This window comes from Ursus americanus, chromosome X (assembly GCF_024610735.1).
Source record: "Ursus americanus isolate L20-20 chromosome X, mUrsAme1.1.p, whole genome shotgun sequence".
NCBI classification, from domain to species: domain Eukaryota; kingdom Metazoa; phylum Chordata; class Mammalia; order Carnivora; family Ursidae; genus Ursus; species Ursus americanus.
The window spans coordinates 43,576,505-43,593,483 of NC_142164.1; the positions used below are offsets into that span (position 1 = coordinate 43,576,505).

The following is a 16,979-nucleotide window of genomic DNA, read 5'->3' on the forward strand; positions in this document are numbered from 1 at the left end:
TGAATGTATTTTCCACACTGTCTAAACTGAGTGGGAATTCCCATTATGTTCATAAACAAAGCCTATAAAAGTATCTCCGATAATTAATGCAAGACCAGGTGAAGCAGTAGGAATCATGAAAAGGCTTTGGCTTCAGAAGATGTGGATTCCATTCTGGGCTCAGCCAATGACTAGGAGCATGACATGTGACCGTGTGGGACATTAAGGCCCCAGGCACCAGCTTCCCTGTTCAGGGAGTGAGGATTCTCTTCCTCATAGGGCCTTTGCCAGAATTTATTGGAATCACAAGGCAGTGAAGGTCACACAGGTGCTTTAGCCTCAGCCATGCCTGGAATCTGAGGCTCAGTTTCCTCATCCGTAAAGAAGGAATCACCATGTGGACTTTGTGGTTACATCAAAGGGATTAAATGTTATTATGTAGATTAAAATATAAGTCGGTGTCATATTACATATATAATTAGTGAGAATATAAAGAAAGCTGAGATCTCCTCAGGGGTTAATGGAAATTTTTGCTTCCTTTTTTAGGTTTTTTTTTTAATGACTTTTGAAATTCTGAAATATATTTAAGAGCATTCCATAAAGCGAATTATTTAAAAACGCCCAAAACTTGTTGGCGAGGATGTAGAGAAAAAAGGGCACTGTTGGTAGGAATGCAAACTGGTGCAGCCACTGTGGAAAACAGTATGGAGCTTCCTCAGAAAATTAAAAATAGAATTACCACGTATGATCCAGTCATTCTACTACTGGTAGCCAGTAGAAAACGAAAACACTAATTTGAGAAGAAAGAAAATAAAAGCCAAAGAAAATGAAGACACTAATTCGAATAGATATATGCACCCCTACATTTATTGCAGCATTATTTCCAAAAGCTAAGTTACACACACACACACACACACACACACACACACACACACACACACAGTGTATATATGGTATATATAACATGGTGTGTGTGTGTGGGGTGTGTGTGTAATGGAATATCACTCAGCCATAAAAAAGAGTGAGATCTTGCCATTTGCAACAACATGGACAGACCTAGAGGTTACAATGCAAAGTGAAATAAATCAGTCAAAGAAAGACAAATAACATTATTTCACTCATAGGTGGAACTTAAGAAACAAAACAAATGACTAGAGGAAAGAGAAAGAAAGAGAAAGAAAGAAAGAAAGAAAGAAAGAAAGAAAGAAAGAAAGAAAGAAAGAAAGAAAGAAAGAAAGAAGGAAAAGAAAGAAAGAAAGAAGGAAAAGAAAGAAAGGGAAAGGAAGGAAGGGAAAGGAAGGAAGGAAGGAAGGAAGGAAGGAAGGAAGGAAGGAAGGAAGGAAGGAAGGGAAAGGAAGGAAGGAAGGAAGGAAGGAAGGAAGGAAGGAAGGAAGGAAAGAAAGAAAAAGAAAGAAAAAAACCCAGACTCTTAAATAAAGAAAACAAATTGGTGGTTACCAGAGGGGAGATGGGTGGAGGGATGGGTGAAATAGATAAAGGGCATTAAGAGTTCACTTATTGTGAGGAGCACTAAGTAATGTACAGAATTGTCAAATCATTATATTGTACACATGAATCTAATATAATGCTGTATGCTAATTGTGCTTCACTTTGAAGAAAATACCACCACCACCACGAATGACTTTCTAACTTACAGTTCTACCTCTGGAAGTTTCGTTTGTTCTCTGCAATGCAAAACCGTATCTCCTAAAAATCACAGACTGTCATTACAGTACTTTCATTGGATCCTTTAGAGAAGGAAGCATCAATCTGGAGCTGCAACAGCTTCTCTGAAGTACACGCCCTCATTGTTGTCTGTGGAACAGCTCTACAGTCCAATTTCTAAACTGACCTGTGTCCTGCACATCCCCCTCAAAAGTAGAAGAGGCAAATCTGTGGCAAATCTTCAGGTAAGATATTTGAAAAACTTCAGAATCTTTAGTCTACCCTGTGGAGCCACAGCCCATCAGAACGTTTGAGCTCACAGTCTTTCGTCCCCTTTCACATGAAAAGTGTATCTGGAGATGGTAAAGGTGATGGGGTGAGTAGATGCCTAAAGGTAATCAAACCAGTTAGGGTTTGAGTGTCTGAGACTTCTCACAGGAAGTGAATGCTTCAACTGAGATTGGAGGCAAGGAGGAATTAACCAGCAGAATAAAGAGAGGGTGGAGACTAACCAGATATAGCAGGAAGGAAATACCTGGTAACCTGGCTCATCTCTTGGGAGACCCAGTGTGGAAATCCCTTACCCAGCAGTTTGGCATGCTGAGAAAAACTTTGTGATACTTAACAAGACTATAGAAAGTTCCTGAACCCTTTCTGCCCTCTCTGCTCCCACCTCAGGCCTATAATATCCACCAGCCCTCTAAGGGGTGTGTGATCTTATTACTATGATTTCTCTCTGTGAAATCCTTATAAAGAAGAAAGAAAATCGTTTGGTAAAGCCGTTTGAGCATGATTTTAATTTGCATGCCGTTTTATCACTCGCAGTGCAAAATATAACTTTTAATTGCTGCTTCTCTCCTTATCCCAGATAATATTTTTCACTGGAGAAAATTCAGGAATTGGAGGTCCATGCCATCTGATGAACATGTCTAGAATGGCAGCTTAGACATCACTTAGCAGGGATCCTTGGAAGGAGGAAGGGAGGGAGGTCCCTCCCCAGAGGGAAACTTCTGGAAGATTTTGTGGGAAATGAAGCATTAAGGGTGAGTCAGAGCCCGTGTACATTAAATCCAGTAGCAAGAACTTTTCTTCAGCCCCTCCCTCCCAACTATAACAGGAAACCAATAAGCGTGTGATTGAGAGACAAAAATAATGTGAAAAAAATATATAGATTTAGATATATACAGTTAAGCCACACACATATGTATGATTTTCGTAATGAAATTTCCAACCAGGTATATACTACAATGCTATAAAATCTTATATCAGTTATTTTTTGGATTTCAAGTTGATGTATTTATTTCAAAATCAAATGCAGTGTAGGAATGTGTATTTATTAGAAAAATATTTTTGTCTGTATTTTTTATCTTGTTACACAGCAAGATGTATTTCCGTGGTAATTTCATTTATATCCCCCAGATATACTTCCCTGTGCACAGTAATATATAAGTACATTTACATGGACATATATATTCTTCCAAATTTTGCTCACAATATGTGTATACTATTCTCCATATGTTATATATATATGTGTGTGTGTGTGTGTGTGTGTATGTATATACATATATGGAAATACATGCACACACAAACATACATACATGCATGTGTAATTGTTTTGTACATGTTTAATCTTATAAGTTTGTAATGTATAGTTCTTATTTGAATTGTTTCAGTGGACTTCGAGCGACAATCTTTTATTAATCAGATTCATTTATATAATAGAATACTAAACATTTGCCTTTAAAACACATTCCATGCGTTTTTCCCAATAATTTGCATTTCTTTATATGTGACATTTCTGTTTGGGATAGAGAAAGTTATTTTTTTTCTTTAACTTCCCTTTAATTTGTCCAATTAAGTTTGCAACAGAGTTAAAAGTTTTTCTTGGGTCACATATCTGGTTTTGAATGCCCCAGGTGTTCATGTCATGCTGGCAGGGTACTCAAACAACCTTTTCCTCAATGTCTTTGTCTTGGAGATGATGGTGGAGATGAAATCCCATTCCTCAGGCCTGGAGGCCTGAATAGGGGGCCACATGGATAGCACTGTCCTGGGGGTGGTGTGTGTGGCCCAACCAGAAGCAGAGGAAAAGTAACCTCCAAGGAGGGGAGGAAATGATCATTTACAGAATTATTTTAAGCCAGAGGCACTTTACATGGTATCTCCAATGACCTTACAAGTATTCAGTTATTTTGCCCATTATTTACACATGTAGAATGAGGTGTAAAGCTCTTTTCCATTGTGCCCTGAAGCCCTCAATGCTTTGAATGACGAATTCTCACTGGGCTAGTATTTGATGCAACCCTAGGTGTTTCTTGTTTTGTTTTCTGTCGTAGCTGTATTATTTTTAAATGAAGAAAACCCATGAAAATTAAAGCAATTTCTGTACTATCAAAAGAAAAAAAATAAAAGTTTGAAAAGAAGGGAGTAAATATTTGCAAACAATATTACAGAATTCGTGCTACTGGGCTAGAAGATGAAGGACTTTTGTTTATCAGTGGATAAAGGGGCAAACGATAACAAATAATTTACATAAAAAGCAGAATGCTTCTCCAGTACACATCTGGAAAGGTGCCACACTGCATTAACTGAAGAAATGGCAATCTGGAGATGTTGTAATAAGTAAGTGAAAACACCAATTTGTGGAAAATTATTTATGTGATTGCAAATTTTTTTGAAAGTGTGTATCTATAACCACATAACTACACAAATATTTTAAGGTAAGTGTACACATTACCTAAAGAGAAACACCCCTGGAAAATGTGCACCAATCTATTCACATCAGGTATCTTGGATATCTGTGAGTTGGGGTGAGGGGATCATACAGATGAAAGGTGCAGAATGATTTCATTTTCTAAGTATACGTTTTTAATGTTTAGCATTTTGCCATTAGGCTAATTTGCTGAGAGAAACACTTGAAAATATCTAATAGCCAATTCACAAGCAAAGTTCACATATACTTACCATGTTATGAAAATGTTCACATGATACTGTTTAATTAGCAAATACAAACTTCAGCTCTTGACCTGACAGTTTACGTGTGTGTGTGTGTGTGTGTGTGTGTGTGTGTGTCTTACACTTCCCTTCCCCCCAAATGTTCACACCCTCATGTGCAGAGTTTTCTTCACCTCTCTCAGGGACTGAATTTTCTCTCTCAGGGCATGGAGATCCAGGAAGGGATTGTGGGCAAAGAGTAGAAAATTCCAGAAAGTAGTGGAAAATTCCAGCAAGTTCTGGCTAATGCACTGGAGCCCAGGCGCCTCCCTCCTTCTTTTCCCCATGTAAAGCCCTCTGGTCTGAGACTTTCAGAGCTACAGTTCTGTCTCTGACCACTAAGGGGCATCTACCTATGCTGACTGTATTTTTTGGTGAAGAAAAAGGCATGATTTGTTTTATTCTATCTCATTACAGTGACCCACCAAACTCTGTTTGCTATTTCCTTTTTAGTTTCCAGGTCTGCTCTGTGTGTGTGTGTGTGTGTGTGTGTGTGTGTGTGTGTGTGTGTGTGTGGGAGAGAGAGAGAGAGAGAGAGAGAGAGCGCGGGATGGGGTGGAGAGAGAGAGAAAGAGAGAGAGTGTTGTTTCTGTTTTTGTTTGCTTGTTTCGGTGGGGGAGGGTAAATTTGTTTGTTTGCTATTATCTCTCTGGAAGGAGCTGGAGATAATGCCAGCCGTGTGATTATTTTCAGAACATTCTGTTATTTTGCTCTAACTTAAAAAAATCCCACATATTGCAGCAAGAATTTAGTTCGGCTACATGTGCATGGACATGTCACCGCCGTTCCATGGAGCTCAGTTGTAGTCTCTGTTTCTCCAGGTAGCATCTGAATGACTCCAAACAAGCTCCAGCACCTCACTAAGCTGCAGCAACCTTGCAAAGCTGGTGACTGTGATATCAGACTCCCCTTGTGAGGAATCCATGACAGAGCAGATGCAATGTAGCAAGTCCAGAGCCTGGCCTATAGCTGGCACTCAGAGTTCTCTGGGTTTGCAGAATGAGGGAACAAGATGTATTGCAGTGGATACAGAGGCATGCAGAGCTCCCTGTGTTTGTAGCTGCAAATACCTGGGTCCCACCCCTCTTGATTCTAGCTGGCCTTTTCTGCAGGGCTGAACCAGTTGGAAACAGCTCCCTGGCAGGCTGGTAACAAACTCAGGGGGCAGTATTTGTACGAAGTGAAGTCTCCTCTGGCAGCTGAGGCTCTCTTCTCTATGCCTTTGAGGAAGGGACTTCCTGTAAGGATTCCATCTTGTTTGTGTGACGCTGACAAAGTGGTTTGTGGCCTGCTCTCACCTTCCTCAGCAGCTGTCCCTGGTTGTCTCCAAACCTCCAGCTCCAGACCCCACGGATTCTCTTCACAAGCAACCTGGGAGGACACTGGTGACAGGTCACTGCCTTCAGTCCACACCATGGGTGAGTTGGTCAGCACGAGGCCTTGGCCTCAGATCCCCAGAAGGTATGAGGGGTTCTGGGTCCCTTCCCCCACCCCACCCCACCGGCCACCCAGCCAACCCCCGTTTAGAGGAGCGGAGGAGAGGACCCAGGCTGACTACTTCTGCACTCTCTTGAGGAAATGGGCCAAGTGGGCCCTGACATTCCCATCCTGGTTCCACAGGGAAAACCTCCTCTCCTATGGAAGTGGTCAAGGCTGAGGAGAATTTTTTTTCACTGGTTGAGGGGATAGACCTGACTTATGTGGTCCTCACAGGTCCAGACTTTGGAGAGTGGGGAGGGTCCCCAAGGTTGGCTGGGTGGGAGGCAAAGGGAAGGGGGTTGGTGTAAATTAACATTCTTTGGATGCCTACTAGAGGTGGGGGAGGGGCAGAGACCCCACCATTACCCTTGACGCTTACATCAACTACTCAGGGTATATTGCATTACCCCCATAGACGTTTCTTGAGGTTGGCCTTACAGCCCAGCATATGACCGATTCTGGAATGTTCCATGTGTAGTGGCTATGTGCACTGTTCCATGCCAATTAAGTAAATTTGTTAATTTACTTAATTCTCATTTTAAAATCTCCACCTAGTGGAACTTATGTCTGCCATTTTGTGTGTCACTCAAGGAGGTGTGTTCCCACTGTAATCGTGAGTTTATCCATTTCTCCTTTTGCTGTCATTGTTTGCTTTGCATGTTTTGGCTCTGTGTTAAGATATGCACACAAATTTAGCATTTTGTATTAATGGCTTCTTTTTCCATTGAACCTTTTATCATAAAGAAATCTCCCTCTTTTCTCTAGTAACGGTTTTTTGTTTTGTTTTGTTTTTTCTTGAAGGACTACCTTTCCCTTTAGTAATATGGGTATACCAGGTTTCAGTAGGTTAACGTGTAAATGGTATACATTTTGCCAAATTTTATTTTTATTTTCAAATTTTCTAAATCATTTAAATCTTGCATGTGTCTCCTTTAAGGAGCATTTGATGGAATGGTTTCATTCCAGTCTCGTAATATCCGTCTTTCTCTTTGGAATATCCAGTCTGAAACTTTCAGTGTAAATACAGATACAACTTGGTTTCTGTATACCATATTAACTGCACATTTATTTCTGCCTGTTGTTAGGCCCCTTTCCTCTCCTTTCCCTGAAATGATTTAATATTTTCTTTTAGAGGGAGAGAGGGGTGGGGAGGGGCAGGGGGAGAGGGAGAGAGAGAATGGCTTGATCTCACAACCCTGAGATCATGACCTGAGCCGAAACCAAGAGTCGGACCCTTGGGGTGCCTGGGTGGCTCAGTCAGTTAAGCGGCAGCTCTTGGTTTTGGCTCAGGTCATGATCTCGGGGTCATGGCCTCGGGATTGTGAGACAGAGCCCAGAGTTGGGCTCCTTGCTCAGCGTGGAGTCAGCTTGAGATTATCTCCCTCTCCCTCTCCCTCTCCCTCCTACTCTGCCCTCCCCTCCCCCTCCTACTCTGCCCTCCCCTCCCCCTCCTACTCTGCCCTCCCCTCCCCCTCCTCCATCTCTCTGTCTCTCTGTCTCTCTCTCTCTCAAATAAATAGATAAATAAAATCTTTAAAAGAAAGTTGGACACCTAATCGACTAAGCCACCCAGGCGCCCAAATATATATATATATATATTTTTTTTCTTTAGTATTAAATTGTTACCTCATTTGGCTGGACAGTTAAACATTCTTTAGCCATTCTTGTAGCATTGACCCTTAAGACTATGATATACTTTTTTTTACCTTTTCATGGTCTTATGTAAATTCCTTCTTTAAAGCTCTTCAGACGGTGAAAGAACTTTGGAACACTTTGATTCCTTTTTTTTTTAATAATTTTTATTTTGTTATATTAGTCACCATATAGTACATCCCCAGTTTTAGATGCAATGTTCCATGATTCCACTCACACTCTCCCAGTGTATTGCCATGAATTTTAATTCTATGTATATTTAAACCCCTAGAAGAAATTAGTGTCCTGGTGCTATATAGTCAATACTTAGTTAGACTTGCCTACATATTCACAAATGCCATTAGTCTTTCTTTCCTGCATCTTTGTGCCTCCATCTGGGATTGTATTTCTTCTGCCTGAAGAAGAACCTTTAATATTTCCTTTAGTTTGAGTCTTTGGGTCACAAATTTCCCCAGTTTTGCTACATTAACATCGCTGTGAAATGTACATCTTTTCTTTAGGAATGTTTTTCCTTAAAGCATATTTTGTCTCCTATTAGTATTGTCATACTGACTTGATTATCCTGTTACTTTGGGAAAGTTCTCAAGCAAGAGCTTTTCAAATGCCACTTCTCCACGTTTCCCTCTCTTTCATTCTGGGACTCAAATGAAGCATGTGTTAGATATGCTCACAACATCTCCCTTAATTCTCTCCCTCTCTCTTTTGGTATCTTCCATATTTTGTCTCTCCGGGCTTTTCTGGATATTGTCATCAGATCTAACTTTCACTTCTCTAATTCTTTCTTCAGGCGGGAACTCACCTTTGACCCTTGAACCATAACACCAAACTTTCAGGGTGGATTTTGTTATCCCCCCCCCCCAGGGCAGAGGAGGGAGCTGTGAGTTAGAGATGACAGGCAACTTGCCCCAGGTCACCCAGCCCGAAAAGGGCAGAGCAAGGGCTAACATCACAGATTAAACCCTAGGCCCAAACCCTTTCCTTTGCGCTCGTTTTCTTCTTGGCTGCAAGCGAGCCCCACCTCTCATCTCCCGGGAAATGGAAACACAGCGAAGTTTTTCAACCTTTTTGGCACCGTGCTCTATTTCATTGTAGATGATAAAGCCAGTGATAGTTCTTCATTAGCCATGATCTTTCCCCAGAACCGTTTGTGGTATTGGGACCACTGATGTGTTGTTCTCAATTTCAGGGCATAATGACGTAGGTAACTCCTTACAAAGAAGAACAAGATGCTGGGGTATTTACCGAAGGAGATACAACAACTGGTCTGAACAAGTCAGTTCTGGCGGTCATTCTTCGTCCCACCAGCAACAAGATGGAGATCCAGCAACAAATGGCGCTCACACAAGCACCCGAGTAAGATAGTAAGTGACCAGTCAGCATAGCTGAAGTGTACCAGCCAGTGGAATACATAGCCCTGTAGTTGAATATGTCATTCCCTTCTCCAACCTGGAAGAGTGAAGAGTGATAGAATCAGGTTAATGGTTGAGCAAACTTTATTGTACCCTGGTATCAGTGGGCAAACGTGTAATGGAAGACTTTCTGAGCACGTGTGGACTACTTCCTTCTCTCCACTTCCCCACAGCGCTCCCTATGCCATTCCACCGCGTCATCGGAGAGGCAATTTTCAGAAACAAGACCAAACCCAAGCTAACGTGGAGGGAAAGCAAAAGCCTCCAGAGAGAAGAGTGGAGCAGGAGAGGCAGGATGAGACCATGGGGAAATGGTACAAGATCATTGTGAGTGTCCTGGCAAAATGGACCTAATAGGTAGAAGAAAGTGAACAGAGGGAATTGTGTTGGACTCGCGTAGAGATGCTAGGTACTTTTTGGGGGGCAGAGGAGTGAGTAATCGGTCTTTTTATTACTAGCATCATCACATTTGCTACATTACATATGTTAACATCCTAGTTAACATCCTAGATCAGGTAAGGGCAGACTCAGAGAAGCAATACAAAGGGGACAGACTGACTACAGGGAGAATCAGGTAAGTCGTCTAAGAGCAGAGGAAACTACAGCCAAGGAAATGGAGCAACTCCACACCGGAAGGCTCAGTTTAGCTCTAGCCGACTGTGGGAGGAGGTTGAGTCTCTGGGGTCTGTTGGAGAAGCGGGCTAAGGCACCCTGCCCTGAGCTAGGATCACTTGGACCTTTATAAAAGGAAGTACGTGTTAAACATCTTAAGTCGATTATTTGAAGAAAAGTGTTTGAATGGAAGGAAAGGTTATTTAGGAAATCCATGTCTGGTACAAAAGTTTGCAATAATGGATAATGTCTTCTCATAAGAAATTATTTTAAAGCCCCCCACCCACCCACCTAAGGGTATGAAAGGAAGACATGGTTGGGTCTTATCTTAACCTTGGATTCCATTGTGTCAATCTCTTCTCCCATCTCTCCCACCTCCCTGCCTCCTAGATTCCATTCGGCATCAAATATGATGAGAAGTGGCTGCTGGATCTGATTCAGGGACAATGCAGTGTCCCATTCACCCCCGTCGAGGTAAGAGGAAACAGTGAAGCAGATGAGAAGAAACAGGGCAGATGAGCAGTGGCTCGGGTCTCATATTCTCTTTCTCTTGCCATTCTCCCTACAGTTTCACTATGAGAGAATGCAGGCCCAGTTCTTTGTTGAGGATGCCAGCGTTGCCTTTGCATTGAAGGGTGTCAACGGCAAGATCTGGGATGAGGCTAATGAAAGGGTGCGTGTCAAGGGCATGGCTGGGGCTAGTTAAGGGGCAAGAGGGCAGGACAGGGGCAAGGTCTTGTGTCAGATTTCCTGGTACTTACCCAGCCCCTCTTGTGTTCCCTACAGATCTCTATCTTTATCTACCCCTCTGGCACACCCCACTCTGTGCAGAAGGAGCTGAAGTCAGAAAAGGTGGAGCAGACAAAGGTAATGCAGACTCAAGACTGGTTGTGCATCCACATCCAGGCCCGCACCTTCTTCCCACACCTATTGCCCCCCATCTCCACCTCAAACTCAGAGCCACTGACCCCATCTCTAACTCTGCAGCTGACCATGAACAAACGATATGTAGTCTCCCAGCAAGCTCTTAACATCCAGAGAGTCCACTTTGGCCCTGGTATGTCTCCATCAGTAATTCTAGGGCAGGTGAGGGCAGAGGAGCCTGTCTGGGAAGGAGCCTTACGGATGCTAACGTGGGGAGGGGTTGGTGCTGGAGCTGTGCCAGCCGGGCCTCTCTCAGCCTTCTGATTCCTTCCTCTCGCCTTCTCGGAGACTTGATCACCCATGATATTGAAATGGTACCGAGTCTTAGAAACAGCATGGCTGCCACCCTGCAGACCCATGAAAAGAACATGCCCGAGGTGAGGACTCAGGCCCAGTGCTGAGACTGATGGTGAAGGTGGGAGAGATTAGGTAGCAGAGGCAGATTGGTCTCAGATATCCCCTGTTGGGGTCCTCACTGTAACTCTTCCCTCATCATAGCTTTTGCCCTCGAACCCGAGCAACAAGACCCCCTGCCAGCTGGACAGCCTGTGCAACACTCTGCAGAATGCCGCCAGCATCAAGAACTTGAACCTCTCCAACAGTGAGGTGAGGTGTGGTACCCAGGTCCTTCTTTGAAAGGAAGGTGGGGAGAGCTCACGGGGTGGTGACAAGAGTCAGGGAAGTGGATTTGTTGGAAAAGGGAAGGGCTGGGGGTGCAGGGTCATCCGGGCCATCTTTCTCTGCTCCGTGTGTTTCCTCCCCGTAATTGTAGGTGAAGTCTGCAGGGGAGTTGGACCAGGGCAAAAGTCTGCAGCCAGAAGAGATGAGTGCCGGCGGAAGCCCCCCATGCACTGCCTTCCCTGATAAATCAACCAACATAAGGTCAGTTGTACACTGTGTCACCCCGTGGTACTCTGAACTCTGCCTGACGGTGCCTGTTTGGAGGAGGCAGCAGCTCTGTGCCTTTGGGGGGGGGGGGACCAGAGGCTCTATGCTCTCCTCTCCGTGTCCCTCGCCTGTGCTTAGACGTCTCCTTCCCTTCCTCTGACCTGCTCACCCGTTTGTCTGGTCTGAGGTCCGTTTGCAGGCTCTCTGCACCCAGCCTTCTCTAGCGTGCCCTGCCCAAAGTGTGATCCACGAAGCAGGGCTCCCCTTCCTCACTAGGGCCAGAGTGACCACCTTGAACCACATGCTGTGACCTGGACTGACAAGGGTCCTCCAGCCCAGGGCCTCATGCTGAGACAGGCCTTCCTGCCTCCCTGCTGAAACAGGGCTTCCCTCCCTTGTTCTGAGAGGGACCCTCCTTTCCTTGAACCAAATGTATCCCCACTCCAATTCCAGGCTGCCTTGGCGGCTTTCCTGCCCCACGTTGAGGGCCGAGGTCCTGGGGGACTGCCAACATGACATCTATTCCTTTGACCCGCTGCCAGGAGCTGGGCCCTCCCTGGGAGAAACCAGGGTTCCCTGAGTCGGGGGGCCAGAAGTGGGTGACCGCCAGTGAGCAGAGGGCTTCCTGAGGCAGGAATGGAGGACAGAGGGCAGAGGTGCCTGAGAGGACAGAAGGACAGGCCTCTCAGAGGCTCCGCCCCCTCCCCTCCCTCCACACGTCACATCATCCCGAATGGTCCTTCGGAGGAGCCCTGGGTAGCCGGACACGGGTATAATCCCTCAGGCAAGGAACCGACTGAGACGGGCACAGGTGCACTGGGGCCATCAGGAGGGAAGGCGGTGATCATAGGAGGGGACCACAGACCCTCGGCTCCACGCTGACCTGGGGTTTGGCCCACTACTCCTTCTGGGGTAGGTCTCCTGCCCCCGTGGCTGCCTCGTTCCCCATGTCGGGCTCAGACTGAGCTCACACAGGTGACAAAGGTTCAACCGGCAGGCAGTGGGCCCCTAGCCCTAACACCTGCATGTTTTCCATTCCTACCTCGGGTGCCAGGGCCAGCCAGGGAGATGAAGGAAAGGACTATAGGCAGAGGGCCGTTTCCCCCTTCTTCTCTCTTCCTGCCTGACCCCCACCACCATGGTAGAGCTTCTTTCCCTTCCCTTTGCTTTGCGTTCTCTCCCTCCTTTGTCTCTACTCCCCTATGTCTCCCTCACCTCTCCCTTCCTACCGTCAACCCCTCTTCTGTCTTCATCCGCCTCCCTCTCCCTCCCTGCCTCCTGGGTCTTGCCTCACTCACCTCCCTGCCCCAGCATCCTGGACCACTCCTGAGGGGTGTCATGGTCCTGCAGAGTGCTGGACCCCTAGTGAGGTAGCAGAGCCCTGGGCTCCCACCCCATTCCCTCTTCTGTCTGGAGCCTTTGGTGGGGACCTGAAGGAAGGAAGGGAGGCAGGAAGGGGAAGGCAGCCCTGGAGCCTGGGCTCCAAATGTTGCTTCTGGTGGCACTGGAGATGGGAGTCAGGACAGTCTAGGTGGGATCCACGCAGGGGGAGAGGGAAGAGGGGGTGGGGCGGAGGAGTGGAATCAGATAGAGAGAGGAGGGGAAGGGAGTGCGTGCTTTCCCTCTAGGTCCATCCACAAGGGAGGTGCCAAGGGCCCCAGGAGGCTGGGACACTGTAGTGTAGGTGGGACATACTGGGCTGTGTGTCAGGTGTAAGTGTGCTTGCTCCCATGATGAAGGACACCTGCAAAATTTCGCTGACTTTTCTGTTTTGTCTGGATTTCTGCAGCTCCATCCTGGAACTGTTTCCCAAGTTATTACGCCTGGTAGGTGTATTCCTTGATCACTGACTCCTCTCCTGGCACTGATGCTGCCCCAAACCTGCCCTGAAGCCATTTAGGTCTTGCAGAAGTTAAAATTTTCATGACCCTTAAAACTCATGGAGGTCCAAATCCACGTGGAAACCCAACAAGGGCTCCAGATGTCCTCCAGCCACGTTCTCCAGGGGCATCAGTCTTGGCCATGTAATTTCCAGGGCCCTTTTGCACCTGGCCTCTGACCCTCACCCTCTCCGGGGCCCATCCTTTCCCTGATTGTCCAGCACCAGCTCCTGGTCTGCACTGCCCACTGCCTTTTCCTCTCCCCAGGACAGCCAGGAGTCACCCTCGCCAACGAGCGTTGGTATTGCTGCCCACAAGAGGTTACCAACCTGCAAGGTGAGGAGGGCGGATCAAGCAGGGCTTTGGGTGGTGCGTGAAGAGGGGGTATCCGCCGTGGTCTTGGGGACTTTTGTGATTTCAGGGAAGCTTCTTTGGATCTGATGCGCTGAAGAGTCTAGTCCTGCGATTCCTGCAGCAGTAAGTGCTCCAGGGAATCTGGGGAAGGGGATGCCTAGGATGGGTGAGGCCACCCGAGCTCAAGACCGCTGACTGTGTCTTGAAACCTCATTTGGGGTCCAGATCACAGAGACAGACTGACCTCATTGCTCTCCCACAGGTACTACTTGATCTACGACTCTGGAGACCGTCAGGGTCTCCTCGGTGCCTACCACAATGAGGCCTGCTTCTCCCTGGCCATTCCCTTCAACCCCGGGGAGCCAGCCGCGTGAGTAGCAAAGCTCAGACTCTGCTCCTGGGCCCTGTGGCTCCCCAGCAGACACAGGGCAGCTCCTGGAAACACCCCCACTGCCCAGACCACCACCTCCTGTTCCTCTGTCTCTCCTAGAAGCAGCTTGTGCGAATACTTCAAGGAAAACAGGAATATGAAGAAGCTCAAGGACCCCTGTGCGTGTGTGATGGAGAAGACTGGGCAGGGAAAGGGGGTGTGCAGGGGTAATTACAGGGCCCAGGGTGTGGCAACCCCCAACCTTCGCTTGCTTCTCCTCCCCCCATAGCCCTGCGTGTTCAGCTGCTGAAGCGTACAAAATGTGACATCATGCGCTCCCTCTGTGTGCTGCCCAAAACTCAGCATGACCTCAGCTCCTTCGTGGTGGACATGTGGTTCCAGACGGTGAGCACTGGCTTCCTCCCTCAGGCAGACCCGGGAAGCCACGGGTGGGTAGGAAGAAGTTTAGGTGACGTAGCACCTGGGCTCTTCCCTTTCAGGAGATGATGCTCTGCTTCTCTGTCAACGGGGTGTTCAAGGAAGGTGCGTGTGTGTAGAGCCTCCTCCCCAGATGCTCCTCTGCTCTCTCCCTGCTAGCTGGGCTCCCTCTCAGAACTGTCCCAGCTTCCCTGGTGCCTTCCCTTCTCTTCCTATTCCCCCTGTGTTCTCCCATCTCTACTCTGCCCTCAGATCATCCTGGTCTGAACTAGGGCTATGCCTGCCTGCCCCACACAGCTTGGGCATTAGGGATGCAGTCTGTGGAGTTGGACAGCTCTCACCCTAGATCCTTACTCTGTGACCTCGGGCTCTTAACCTGTAAGTTTCCTCATTTGCTAATGGAGCTAATGATGTCCATCTCTTGAGCAGCTGTGAAAAATGCATCAAATGCACTTTTGAAGTGTTTTTTACTGGTCCCAGCACGTGGTAGGGTCCCTGCCACTGGGAACAGATTGCCTTTCCCATTCAGAACACCTTGACTCCCCAGAGAACAACTGTCCCCTTCAGCATGAATATCAAGTCAGACCCTGACTGGGGAATGCTGTGTGGGTACGGAAAGCGTGTGGAATGCTGAGGGGGTATTGTTGTTTGTTGCTCGTTGTTGCAGCGGTAGGCATGTCTCAGGATTCTGTTCGTGCCTTCACCCGGACCTTCATCACTACCCCTGTCAGCAAGTACAGGTGAGTGCTTTGTTGTGGGTGGAGCACGCAGTTCAGTATGAGTTCAGGGGTATGGGAATGGGGAGGTACAGTCTTTGGGGTGTTCTCAATATTGTGAAAAGCCAACAGGTACATCCAAGAAATCATGTTTCGTAGTGATTAAGAGCTTCGGCTCTGGAATCAGATAATGGGTTCTTTCCCTGATCCCAACACTCACTAGCTTTGTGACCTTTGTCAAGTCACATGATCTCTTTGTGACATAGTGACTTCCTCTGAAAATGCAGATTAGACTGTCCACTCCTTGGCAGTGTGAATATGGATGTAAAATTGTCCGTGGTTTGGGGACAAACCTTTAAATGGAGTGAAATTGGTTAGACAGTCTCTCCAAAGTTTGGCTCTGTGAGGGGTGAAGGGCAAGTAGAGGTACCAGCCAAGGAACCTGGGTGGCAGGCACAGTAGGGGTATGGAGACAACTTGGTTGCTGAGTGGCAGTGGGAGCAGGATCGTTGTTGAGGCGTGGGGTTGTCTCTCTGTCCAGTTTCCGAGGTCCCATTTTTTCCCTTCAGTCTATGCATCGTGAACGATGATTTGTTTGTGAGGGACGCCAGCCCCAAGGAGACCCCGAGCACAGTCTCTATCCCAGTGCCTACACCCTCCTGCAGCTCCTGGCCCACCCTTTGCCAGAAGCGGCAGGAAATGGGGCAGACTTTCTCCACCCAGTCTGGGATGAATCTCCAGTGGTTTCAGAAGTGAGTGCTGGGGGTGCATGGGGATAGGAGGGAGCTGGGAGGAACCAAGATTGAATCATGTTAACTTGCAGGTAATTTGTTTTGCTTACTTACTTCACTCATTATCACCCTGAACATTATCCTTTCATTACTTATAAGCTAAGCAGTTTTTTATTATTTATTTATTTATTTATTTATTTATTTACTTACTTACTTATTTTTAGCTAGCCTGGTTTTTTAAACAGTTGTTCATTACTTCCCTAAGTCCATGGACTTGTACCTTTAGTGACAGACATTTTGGTTTCAGGAGTTTTTCCCAGTGCACATTGTGCCACAGGGCTCATTCCATTGCCTAAGTTGTGATAAATGTGGTGGCGTGTTTCTTTTCCATAGATTGGGAAATGGTACTGTGCAGTCAGATTGTCTCTGGCTTTAGTTTTAACAGATATCACCTGTGCTTTCTCCACACTAGGTGACTTCATGACAGCCAGTGGGACTACATTGGTTCTCACTTGGCCCAAGGTGAGGTTCAGGAATTTAGGCCAAATGAGCGGAAACTGGGTGGCCTGGGAAGGAGACTCAGGGCTCCTGACTCTGCTGATCTCCCAACTCCCTCTCTTCACTTCCTTCAGGCCAAGCACATGATCCCAGAGGAGACCTTCATCCAGACTCATCCAGGGTCCTGAGAACACAGCCCTGACAAGAAACTGTTTTTGTGGCCATCTTCACCTTCATCATCTTTGTTGTCTTTTTTCTCTAGCCTGAGTTCATTTCTGCCTGAGCGAGAGGTTTGCTGGGAGCTGGGTAGCCAACTTTTAACTGACACTAATCCGCTCCAAGACCAATTGTGTATTTTCCCACGCAGCATCCCTGATTCTCTTCTTAAT

General features: G+C 46.7%; 1 protein-coding gene across 1 annotated transcript; it reads left to right on the top strand.

Annotated features, from left to right (window-relative positions):
- Positions 1-5,854: 5,854 nt before the first annotated feature.
- Positions 5,855-16,117, top strand: NXF3 (nuclear RNA export factor 3). The gene is made up of 17 exons (XM_087859470.1): positions 5,855-6,056; positions 8,957-9,131; positions 9,353-9,506; positions 10,182-10,265; positions 10,360-10,464; positions 10,578-10,658; positions 11,214-11,321; positions 11,488-11,597; positions 13,393-13,429; positions 13,751-13,819; positions 13,905-13,960; positions 14,100-14,207; positions 14,328-14,386; positions 14,497-14,612; positions 14,708-14,750; positions 15,313-15,385; positions 15,931-16,117. The coding sequence occupies exons 1-17, from the start codon at positions 5,855-5,857 to the stop codon at positions 16,115-16,117; spliced, it is 1,767 nt and encodes a 588-aa protein (XP_087715596.1).
- The last annotated feature ends 862 nt before the right edge of the window (positions 16,118-16,979 follow it).